This window comes from Simochromis diagramma, unplaced genomic scaffold, assembly GCF_900408965.1.
Source record: "Simochromis diagramma unplaced genomic scaffold, fSimDia1.1 OVJJ01000816.1, whole genome shotgun sequence".
NCBI lineage: Eukaryota > Metazoa > Chordata > Actinopteri > Cichliformes > Cichlidae > Simochromis > Simochromis diagramma.
In genome coordinates, this window is record NW_024386908.1 from 16130702 (window position 1) to 16143075 (window position 12374).

Consider the following 12374-nt stretch of genomic DNA (forward strand, 5'->3'; position numbering starts at 1 on the left):
ATGTTTTGCTTTTTCAAACTTTTTCTATTGCTACTACTTTACTTTCCAGCTATTTATACATTACTTTGAGCTAATCTGTTGTTTTTTAAAACATATTGTTATTTCTACTTTAATAGTATTTTAATATATCTCTTTTTCTTCTTCTTTTTACTGTGTCAAGCAACTGCAAAAGGATCCTGGTGTGTCAATTAGTGATATACTCCACCATTAACCTCATTAATTACTCATTAATACAACCACTCTTAGGAAGCACTAGTTTTACATTTTCTTAACCGCTGTGGCGTTTAATTAAAATTTCTTCACTCATTCTTATCAGCGGAAACATGACAAATAATTCATTTGTAATTTTATATGAAAGTAAAACCAGCAGCAGAGCGTTAAATGTTTCCCCAAAGCAGCAACGACAGAGTGCGGTTCCTCTTTAAACTGTGACCTGGAGTAGTGCTGATGTGTGTTTTGTTAACCACAGAGACGTCTGGCTTCCTATGTCTCACCATGCATCAGGGCCTATATGCTAACCCTTCACCTTCTACAAAACAGCTACAGATAGCTTCATATATGAAAAGCTCTAACTTAAATGTATATTTAATGGCTATGAATGAGTATTAGTGAAAACTAACAATAAAAAAATGAAACCAAGAGCTCATGTGTTGCTAAACTTGGTCAAACTGCTCACCAATAGTTAGATAAAGTGAATGATGACTGATTACATTAAAGTTGGACTTTGAAATGCCTTGCTAACACGCTGTGAGCTGATAACTACAAATACAAATACTGCACACAAATGTATTGTAAATTCATCATAGTTTAAGTCATCTTTAAAGAGGCTTCTCATAAAACTAGCAAGTGACCTTGAGTTACAATCTGGAAATTATTTCTAAGCAGCTGAGCCGAGTGTGGTTTGGATATAGGCGGTCTTCAACCTCCCAGCTGCCTAGTACAAAATCTGTATAAAGTCCAACTGTGCCCATGTGGGAAGTGGATAACCAACCATGTGCCCTGCCTCCTGTACTCCACTCAGACAGCACCTTGTAGTAACAAACATTTTACATGTAAACTATCATGTGTGAAAACTACTTCTTCTTCTTTTTGTTGTGTTTTTTTTTAAAGAGGCTATTGTGTTTATTTCCAGCTCCATAGTTTCTATTCTTGGACTCTACTAGAGTCACTTTTGCGTCGCTTTATTTATTCAAAGTTCAAAATAATCCTCATTTATATTATACAGGGCTTTGTTGTAGCACCTTACTTTATCCTCTGAGACAGGAGGCTTTTCTCATTTCTCTGATTTGTGCCTCCTCGTCTCATTTGTCCTTCGGTCTATAACATGGAAATCAATCTCAGTGCACCACGCTGGAGGACGTCTCAGTTTGTTGAGGACAGCATGGAGGAGCTATAACCAAGGATGCCCAGGTGTGTCCTTGGGAAAAAAGTTTTGCACTCAGTGTTTAAAACAACTGGTTGTTCTTCATTGTGGGTGTGTGATAAAAATATATTTTGTCATATTGCACCAGGCTTTAAAAATAGCCCTGAATATAAAAATGCCTTGACAACCGTTTCACCTGAGATCATGAAACACAGCTATTAACAAAACCTTGTGTATGATGTAGTTGTACCACACATCAGTATAATATAAGACGAGGAGTCCAGGATGTGTGATTCCAGAACTAGCAGAGGGAGGAGATGTATTTCCTTTTCTACTCTGCATCCATTAAACTGACTTTCTTCTCACTGGCTGCCCCTCATAATGCTCCAGGTTAGAGGAGTCAGGGATTGAACCACTGACCTTTCAGTTGGTAGACTGCTCCGCCACAAGTGCCCCACACATGAATGTGCCACCCGAGTTTCTTGCTCCCAGGGGTTATATGAATATATGCTCACTGCACTATTTTAAACTTTGGCTTTCTATTTTCTATTTTTTTTATTGTAACAGTTTAACTAACCCTTCCAGTGAGCTGCAGTTCTCTGGGTAAAAATGCCTTGTTGATGTCAGACTGCAAATAACCACTTTTTACAACCAAAGTATGCAGAAGAGTATCTCTAAATGCACAACACAACGAACGTTGCAGCAGAAGACACACCAAGTGCTGCTCAGCCTAAAATGTGCACACACTCACAAAAACAAGACCATCCAATAGCGACTCCTGATTTCTGCTGCTACATTCAGGCAGGTTCAGAATTTGACTGTCTATTCGTTTATTACCACAGAGTACTCGTGCACAATGTCACAAAGCTCAAATCATCTTAAACTGTTCTCCTGAACATGACAGTGAGTTCACTGTACTCTAATGCAGCGGTACCCAACCCCCGGGCCACGGACTGGTACTGGTCCGTGAGTCGTTTGGTACCAGGCCACGAGAGCTGAGGCTCAGGTGTGAAATTTATGGATTTAAGGGTTTTTAATCGGTTTTTAGCCGTATTTTTTTAATCGTTTTTATCGTTAACTTTGTTTCCCTGGGTCTTTTCCCATGTGTTATGAATAAATCTTCTTTTTTTAGGTACCGGCACTGGTTTTATTTTGTTGTATTTATCCGTGACACCTTAAAGGCCGGTCCAGGAAAATATTGTCGGACATAAACCGGTCCGTGGCGCAAAAAAGCTTTGGGACCTCTGCTCTAATGGCCTCCACAGTCATCAGATCTCGAAAAGAGCTCCTTAGGGATGTTGTGGGTCAGCAGATTCCCCTCATGGATGTGCAGCAGCTGGGTGATGCTATCATATCAACATGGACCAAAATCTCTGAGGAAAATTTCCAGCACCTCTGTGAATTTGTTCCATAAAAAATACAATTAAGTTCTGAAGGCAAAAGTGGAGTGAAATACATTTATACCAGGTGAATATGTCATGCTGTCAGGAACCTTCAGTTTATGTTTATTAGTGTTTGAACTGAAAAGCGAAGCACAAGAAAAACAGATAAAAATCAATAGAAATTTATTTTCTTACTTATCAAAAATATCTGCAACAGAATTGCATAGATGGACACAAAATAGCTTCCATGATTGAGTCATGTGACTGTAACAATGAGAAGAGAGTAAGACTATTCCAGTGTGTTCTTCTCTCAAACACATGGGATGCTTATTTGAACTGAATAAATTCATACCATAGTTTCCCGTTTTCAATAAAGATTAGCTAATACGTACATTGTGATATACATCTCCAATTTTTTTCCTCAAAAATCCAAATGGATAATCACTCCTTATAAATAAGGGTAACAATAAATATTCCAAATATATTAATTCTTGGTTTGTTAAATACTTTCCGATTATATTTTCTGAACCGATTATGCCACACAGAAAAAAAGGGAAAACTCTTCATGATTATAATTTTTAAAAATTAATTGCTATGATGCTCCTCTATGACAAATCAAATGGAAATGAAAAGTAAGAGAAAAAAAAACAAGTCCTCAGCTTCTTCACAGATCAGTAGAGCACACAGATCAGCTCAGTGTGTTCGGTTCTGCCGGAGTCGACAGTAAGGAAGTTTTTTTGTTTTTCGTGGGTACTGCATATCATTTTCACACAGATAGTATCCCAGAAATTAATCCTTCAGCTTCTCATCTGGAAACATCCTCCTACTGTCCCTCGGTGTGTGCTTATCCAAAGTAACCGACTGCCAAAATAATTTGGAAATCCACGTAATCCAACATTTCCAGGCTTGCTCCTGTCGCTGCTCCTCCATCAGTTGGCGTACTGTTTGTAGAAGGCAACTTTGACACGCTCGATCTGGTGACACAGCTTGATGGCAGGACCGAGCTTCAAGTCCATACACTCCTGGACTGTGGGCAGAGTCAGCAGCAGCAGGGCCTGACCATCGATGTCCTGCACACAAGTTAAAGAGAAATATTCAGGGTTTGAAGCTTTCAGCTTAAACTCCTATAATGTACTTCACCTCATAAAAAGCTGCTTGCAGAGGGCGTTTTATACAAAATTAGAGCTTCAGTTTAGTTTCAAACAGTCTAAGTAACAAAACAAGAAATGTTACTAATGGTTTTTTTAAAGGCTTAAATCTTGATTTCATACATTTTTGTATTATTAATTCTTTTTATTCTTTATTTTCTAAACCAATTAAAATGTGCAGTAATATGAAGTAAACAATGTATTTTTTTTCCAAAAAAGCAGAAAATAATCGACCGCTCGAGGAAGATGTCATTTGTAGCTGGATAAATATCTGCCTGAGAAAAGCTGGCTGCTGGTACCCACTGCACCTCACAGAAACAAATAAGGGGTTAAAAATATAATATCCAAACATGTTATTTATCACGTCTGTGTTCAGTGTAATATGTGAGAGTCTCTGCTGGCTTTTACTGTCTTGGTTACACTGAGGTGTTTCTCTGTGTGTGTTTATCTACTCTGTGTGTAAAGACAGCCCCTCCCCTCCTTCTACACACACGGTCCAAGGAGAGACACACAAGCTGAAGTCAGTCGAGTTAATCACTCTAAAATAAACTAATAAAAAACCCACATTGTTGCCACCTAAACCAATCAGTGAGGCAAACACTGTATCTAACCAAACACTGGGCCATCTAGAAAAATATATTAAAACAATTTATAGAAGAGTTTGTACACAGACAGTTGAAAACAGGGGCTCTGTCTAAAAATATCTATGATTTCTCTAATGCTACATTTTTGCTCAACCCCTGAAATTTAGTTACTTTATTCTGCACCTTCAGCCCCTATTTATCAAACAAGCAACACTTTTATTGACATGTATACCTAACAATAATTGTGTTTTTGTTTTTTGTTTACCTGCTCCTGGAAAATGCCAGCCAGAGATGCGCAGTCGGTAGAGTTAATGAACTGGACGACTTCATCCACGCTCCACTCCAGAGGGTTTCTGTCCAAAACCAGCTGACCTTCCTCCTCCTCCACCTGAACAGTTGCACATAAAAGGCACACTGTGAACTAGAGGGTAGCACACACTGCTCTGGGTTCTGTTAATCACTCAACTATTTCAGTGTGGATAGGATAAATCCTGATGCAAAATCCTGATGTGATAAATCCCCCCATCGTTGATTTATTCTGGTGTAGAAGCTCGTGATGGAGCTGTTTTACTCTCCTCTCGACACTATTACTTTTACATATAATTAAGTGTACCAAAAATATGATGCATTAATATCAGTAAACAGGAGACATGCTTGTCATAAAGAGTATGGGGAACCTGTTTTGTAGCCTCCCTGCTTTACCTGCATGTCTTGTCCTTTGGCGGGCTGGTACTTGCTGTTCTGGTTGTACGCAGACAGCGAGCGAGTTGACCTCCTGCGACCTGCGGGAGCCTCCAGGCTGAGTGCCGGACCGAGTGCCGGGTTTCCCGCGCTGACGGCCCTGCGCAGTGCCGTGGCCCGGCGAGGACGGCTGCTGGTCACCTCCACCGATGAGGTGTCTGTGTGGTCCTCGCGAGGTTCCGAGCTGGTGCCCTCGCTGCCCGACTGCAACGCCATCTCTTCGTCCTCCTCTCCCTCATCACTGTCCTGGAGGGGGGAGAAAGAAGGGAGTTAGAGAGGCGCTCAGTTGTTCACAGTTGTCCCGGAAATCATGCATATCATGCAGAAATGTTTGTCTCAATGTTTATTCACCAAGTTTAGCAATTTATTCAATTTACCAGTCAAATGAGATTTGTGGAATAATTAAAAGCAAAAGAATTGCAAAAAAGCTGTGGGTAAACAGTAAATACAGAAATTTTTAATTTGAACATCAGCACAAAAGCTGCTTACAAAAGCCGAACTTGAATATTTATGCCTCATAAATGTTTTCACAGCATTTTGTTGGGATGATTTTGGTAAAATGTTGTTAGAAAAGGCCGAAACGCACTGGTGTAACAGTAGAGGAAACATTTGAGCTGGACTGAAGTCTGAAGTTTCTTTTAATGACATTAGCCAAAACTCATGTACTCAGAGTTTCTTGTTTACACAGACAAAGCAGAGGCTTTTACGTTAACCAGAAGCTGCTACGTCAATTTAAATGTAGACAGAAATATCTATTAAATATTATGACTGTAGCTGACTGAGATAAAAACAGCTTTTCATGCAAAAAATTAGTTAATAGTATAAATGATTTGAAAGATCTGCTAATCTGGTTACATGTAATTGGTTACATGTCAGTCTGCAGTGATATAACACAGAGAAAAGAAGCCACTCCTCACAGATGCCAGAGCACAGAAACGATCATTAACATGAGCGGGTTATCTATTCAATCACTTTGTGTTTCTCTTTAGGACTGAAACAATCTTCCAACCAGTCCGGCCAGTAAAACTCCACAATGTTGCTGAACCACCTCATGCATAAACTATACTTTCAGCCTAACGATTCCCTCCCTCCCAGCAACCGCCACCCTTGTTGAGGCCACATGAATGTGTGGTTTTTTTTAATGTAATGAGGAAGGTAACTTGGTAAATTTGGGTTATCATGCTTTCCTATAGACACAAGTACATAAAACAGGTAAGACTAGATTAACCTCAGCCAGCCACTGCAATAAAATGCTGCCACGTGAATTCTTTATTATTAGTAAACCAGAAATTTTGAATATTATGCAGGTATATTTACACTACTTTTATGTTGTTTGTTGACAAGCAATGCAGTGTTCCAAACTTCTGGTATAAACACTTGGAGTATTGTAGGAGTGATGGAGGATACGATTTTAGGGTTAAAAAGCTAAAAACTGCACTTTTTACTTCATAACTTGTGAGCAATGAAGATCATTCTTTTTTGTTGTTGTTTCGGTTTTTTCAGGGTTATGCTTGTTGCCTGGTAATACACTGGTAATATTTTCCGAGGTTAGGTGCTCCAAAGCCTGTTTGGGCCACATTTGAACCTAAGTAATTACCACAGTAGGTTTCATGTAATGTTAGTTGGATATGTTGAATTTATTGACTTTATTGCCAGAATACTCCCACTTATTCTGGATTATCTGTCCATCTGGGCTTTCTCTGGTGTAAAGCAGACCTTAACTCCCTGCTAAACTGGCTTGTTGAGTTTCACTGTGGACTTTGAGTGATTTTAAGGAGGAATCTGCAACATTTAAAAAGTCTTCTTGTAATAAAGAGTGCTGAGGTCAATTGATCATAATACAGTCACATAGAAGATGCTACCTGCTCATTCACTGGTGTTAAAAACATATTCCTGTGGTTTAAAAGTGACACAGACAGCAATCTGGGAGACGTATTTATGATGCAAGAAATGGAAACTTCTCCTGCTGTTAGCTGAAGAACAGAAGAAACAGATTTAATTTTAGTTGCAGGTTCAAAGGCACAGTGGGGTACGCTTGCCACAAAATTTTATTGTGTGAACACCACAGCTACACTAATGCAGCTTTTTATTATCCAACATGCCAGGTTGTACTGCCCTCCTGCTAACAACTCAGCAACACTGCCCAAGTGCAGAGGACCAAAATTTAAGAATGCGATAATTTCCTGTAATCACTGTCGGTGTTAGTACAGAAGTCTGTTGTTACGTGTCTTGAAATGTATTTATGTTGTTGCACAAGTCTAATATTTTTCCAGACTAATCTATCTTTCAGCCTGACTTTCAGGTCAGTATTTATTTTATATTTAATTTCCTATCGTCATCAGAAATGTTAATGTTAAATCTGTTGTTTTTGGTCATCTTTAACAGTCATAATAATTTATTTATTATAATCTTATCAACTATTCTCCCCTTATTTAACCGGAAGATGAATGGTCAGATTTTGTCTTTTTATCCCTGTCATATAGCGGTCTGCAGCATATTCACACGTAGTATACGAATATAAATTAAGACACATAAACTAAAATCTCTCAGGGCCTTCTTTTAACTTTTATGTTGCTTTTTTACTTTCTATTCTACAGTATGTGTTAATATTTTAAGCGATCACTTTTAAAAATCTATTTATCTAAAATCTATTTATTCGTAATAGCACCTCTTTATTCACCTGTAAATAACTCAACCTGCACAAAAAGGTGTAACACAAACAAAATGTGACTAAAAGTTTTCTGAAATGTTTGTTTTTGTTTTTTTTAACCACAGCAGCAGTGACAAGGACATCTCACCCTCATGAATTTTTATTATTATGTTATCCCCACTCTGCTTCATGTTTTCTAGCCACAGAGTGACAGTTTGTTTTTCATAAACAGAGCGGGAGTGCAAGAAGAGAGACAAGTGCACACTGAAATTAACAGAGCCTTTTAAAATAATTACAGTTTATTCAAATCCTGACTTGCTTTCTATGGTGTGAAAGGTTCCGCGTGTGTTCTATTGTTTCATTCATCCAGACTGCACAGTGGGCGTGTTAAAAGGCGGATTAAGTGCTTATATACACTTTTAATAAAAGTAGATTTTCCCATTTCTCTAAACATCAGCTGGACTGGCCTCTAATATGAGTGATAGCCACTGATCATTTAGTCATAAAACAAATATGGTGAGAAATGTGTCTTAAATCCTTTGTGACAAATGACAAAAGACATAATGAATAATAAAACTGTCTTTTGTTGACAGGACACAGGAATTTCTATTAATTCAGGACTCAAATGCTGTCAGAATGCTGCTCCATTGCCGCCTGATCGATGCAAATCCAAAGGTTGTCTCTCTCTCTGCTGAGGCGCTGCATGCTTAGCATTGTTCTAGGCTGTGGCCTCCAGATAATCATATTTACATTTAAATGGCAACAGACATTACGTGAGGAGGAGGTATGGCACTCAAGGAATCCAGAATAGAAATCCATGCGAGTTTTCAAAAATGCTAAATATCCTTGCCCCGAAAGAGCCCAATAAAACCCGAAACAGGAAGCATGTAAGCAAAACCTCTTTCAGCTGTGTTGATGCTTACTCATAGCAGAGGTGCAGGAACCTTTCAACTGTGCTGTGGACATTATATTTTACCTTTCCACTCATGATTGTAGTAAAAAAGTCATGCCAGTTTATACTCTTCCTGTACCGATAACATAAGATTACTATGGCATTTGTACAGTGGTCTGGATTAAGCACTTAATGAAGCCGTAACGCTCTGAAACTGTGAGTGTGTAGCATTGTGTTATACTTAATAACTTAGATTTGTGTAATACCTTTCAAGAAACCCAAGGACGCTTTACAAAAGAGTATAAATAAACAAAAAAAGGCTAGAGGTCAAAGGCTTTGCTTAATACGAGAGTTCTGAGAAGTTTCTTGAAGGACTCCAGTGACGGGGAGTTACGCCCCGGCCTACATGCAAAATGTTGTGAAGCTCATATAGGTGTCCACATAACCTCTGAAATTAAAGTTATGGCAATCTCTTTATTATAAGTGGCTTCAAAATAAGTGCTGTTCGTAGTGAATGTATATTTCTCAGACCTCCTTTCTTTGTTTACTCTATTTCTGTTTAACCAGGACAAAAAATGATCTAAATCAGCCATTTCATTCTGCTGTGACAAATGTAACGATGGTATTGTCTCACTTCATCATGCAAAAGCCATGAGGAGTAATATTCAACAGAAATGTCTCAGACAATTGTGAAAAGCTTTTAAAAACAGAAAAGTAGTTTTGCAAATTACTGATGTTATTGATAAATATATCACACAATATTGAGCATATCAGTCATCACATGTTTATTTAGTCCAATGTGATTGGCTGACCAGTATTTGTGCTCAACTCAATATTCAGGCTGAACGTAAAGCTGCTCTGGTGTCTCTGCTGGACGTGGTTGTTGATTGTGGTTGGATCAGGAGGACGTTGCTGGACAACGGCACCAGAAGGTCCTGGAGTGATTTCCTCATCTCTGCTTGCCTCGTCTTCTTCTTTGAGGAACAGCTGCATGAGTTTTCTTACAGATTTTGTGATGACAAAACCCAAGATGAAACCCAGAGCGAGGACGGGCATGATGAGAGTCTGTTTAAGTCAGAGGTCTGCGACTCTGCACTTAATCCAGCAGGCACGAGTCTTGTTGAAACTGATGATGTTAGCAGTCTCAGGTGGAATGTTTCTTTTTGTGCTTCTTTTCTTTCATTGCTATGGTGACTCAAAAGCTCCTTGTTGCCACGGCGCCATGTTGTAGTACAACCAAAGCCTTTCTAGAAGCAAATCTCACCACTTTGCAGCCATCTTGAAAAAATTCAAGATGGCTTGAACCAAACCAAAACAAAAACCTGTAGCTCCTCTTATGACCACTTGAGGCAATGTTCCAGGAGGAGCCCAGACCTCATGGTTCAGAGGGCCACTATATAATGCACTGAATGCAACGCCTGTGTAGGCTGTTAAAACTAGAGAATGAACTCACGCCCCGCTTTCACTGAAAACTGACCTCATCCCTGTGTTAATATGCTAAAGCTAACTGAGGCCTTAACCTGTGAGGTAGTCATATAATACGCTTTAAAGCTCACACAAATGCAGACTTGATGCCTGAAGACGGTACTTCTGTGGCATCTGCATATTAAATTAACAACTATAATGTGATTGACTGCAACCTTTCTGTGCCAGATGTGTGGCTATTTTTAGCTACAATAAATAACTCAGTGCCCAGCAGTGGATATATCTGCATAAGGCACCTGCATGAGAAGCTCCTCTTTTACCCCGCATTTTCTATATTCACACGTGATTTTGTTTATAATTTATACACTGTGCACTTTGTTGTGAGTGTACCTGCTGCTTGTCACATGAGCAGGAGTGCACAGGACACTTGTTATGAGAGACAAAATAAAAGACTGAGGAAGAAGTGAAGAAGTGAGGTGTTTTCTAACCTGCGGGGAACCAGCGGGAGTGTAGTCCACAGCAGAGGAGCGTCTTTTCTTCTGCACAAAGATAGCTTTCCTCTTCTTCCTGCGGCGCGTCGGCTTGGCCAGCTCTCCCTCTGCTGTCTCCTCTCCTGCAGTGGGCTTGGATAGCTTCCTCTTCTTCCCATAGTAATAGGCTGTGGACGCAGAGCAGATGTTGAAAACAATGCACCCAAAACAAAACTTAGCCACTCATCCAGGGCAATTATACACTCTGCAGCATCACAAGCTTTGATTTGGGTCTCCTTCATAGCTGTGGAGCAGGAAGTGATGCGTATAATTACAGAGACTCACTGTATTTGGTTTTTGTTTGGACGGAGCAGTTCTCTGGGCACTTGTCAGTAACGAGGATGGGGCTGAAGAGGTTTGGGCAGCACTGTAGTTTCACACACACTTTACGGCAGAAATCTGGGATCTGGTCTGCTAGGCGGACAATCCGTATGGTGGAACGATATGTTTTTCCTTTATATCTGTGTTTGGGAGGAAGGAAAGGAAAGACAGAGGGACATTGTCAGTGAAGAATTACTTTTATTTATGAGGACAATGGCTAATTAAACCATCTGTGATCCATCAAAGCACTCATAGGTGAATGGTGATTGCTTGCACAGCAAGGATGTGAAAAACGGGCAGTTTTACGACAGCCCGCATGATTTCAGACTGTTCGGTTGATTAGGCCGATTCAGGAGAACGGAGTGAGATGAAGGGTCAATTTGGCAATATCCCACATAATGGCTAAGGTCAGGCAAAGAGAGCGGAGCTGCTGGCAAGAAAAAAAATATAATGACCTACAAACTAATGTTGGTCTGTGCTACTTTCTTTTTTTTGGAGGTTAATAGGTTAAAATCCAATAATAAATCATTAGTGAAACAGCAGTTTAGTTTGATTTTAAACCAAAACACATCAACAAAGTCACATTTCAATTAGTTGTATCGATAAATTTCTTTCAATACATTCTGTTGTGTAACATAAACGTGCTTACAGAAATCAGAAAAGGAATTTTTCATGTCATAGACTGAATGACTAATCATTTAATTTGCAACTGTTAAGGAAAATCAAAATCAAGTTAAAGCCCTAATAGAAAATAAAATAGTTAAATTAAGTATTATACCCTTAGAAAATGCAATGCTGATATGTTAATTCTGACAGGACAGGATGACTTAAAGGTTTCTAAACATGCCGCAGAGTTTATCTGATCTCTTTGTTTAATCATTAATCATTAAATGAGACACATGCGTGTTTATCTGGTACTATAGCCCATTGTTGGCTCTGAGGGGAGGTTAGATGAGGGGAATTCCAGAGCAGTGCGTCTAACTCATAATAATTTTCATAGATACAATTTTCACTTACATGAGGCAGTCCTAATGAAAGGAGAACGCGGCTTGTGGTAGTCAAGGAGCAGAAGAAGCAAACAAAACGAAACAAAAACACACAAACAAAATATTGATTTTCTCTTTCTTCTGCTTTTAGAGGTCTCAAACTAACATAATGCACCAGCAGTCAGCAACTACGGTCAAATCAGTTAATATTAAGTCAGTCAATTCAATTTATTCAGTTACTTTTAATTATTAACTATGTTTGTCTTACTAATTTATTTTTATGGATCAGCATTAACTCTGCTCTTAGAACTTATAGGAATGAACAGACTGCTGCCCACAAGGAACTATTCTC

General features: G+C 39.1%; 1 protein-coding gene across 9 annotated transcripts in view; it reads right to left on the reverse strand.

Moving 5' to 3' along the window:
• Positions 1–2839: 2839 nt before the first annotated feature.
• Positions 2840–12374, reverse strand: part of sfmbt2 (Scm like with four mbt domains 2) — a 67649-nt gene continuing 58114 nt past the window's right edge. For all 9 annotated transcript variants that reach the window (XM_040035710.1, XM_040035706.1, XM_040035707.1 and 6 more), the window contains 5 exons: positions 11001–11176; positions 10674–10843; positions 5180–5464; positions 4743–4865; positions 2840–3815 (listed from right to left, as the gene is read on the reverse strand). In XM_040035710.1, coding sequence (XP_039891644.1) covers positions 3675–3815; positions 4743–4865; positions 5180–5464; positions 10674–10843; positions 11001–11176 — 895 coding nt within the window. In that variant the 3' untranslated portion in view covers positions 2840–3674. The remainder of the gene's footprint in view (positions 3816–4742; positions 4866–5179; positions 5465–10673; positions 10844–11000; positions 11177–12374) is intronic.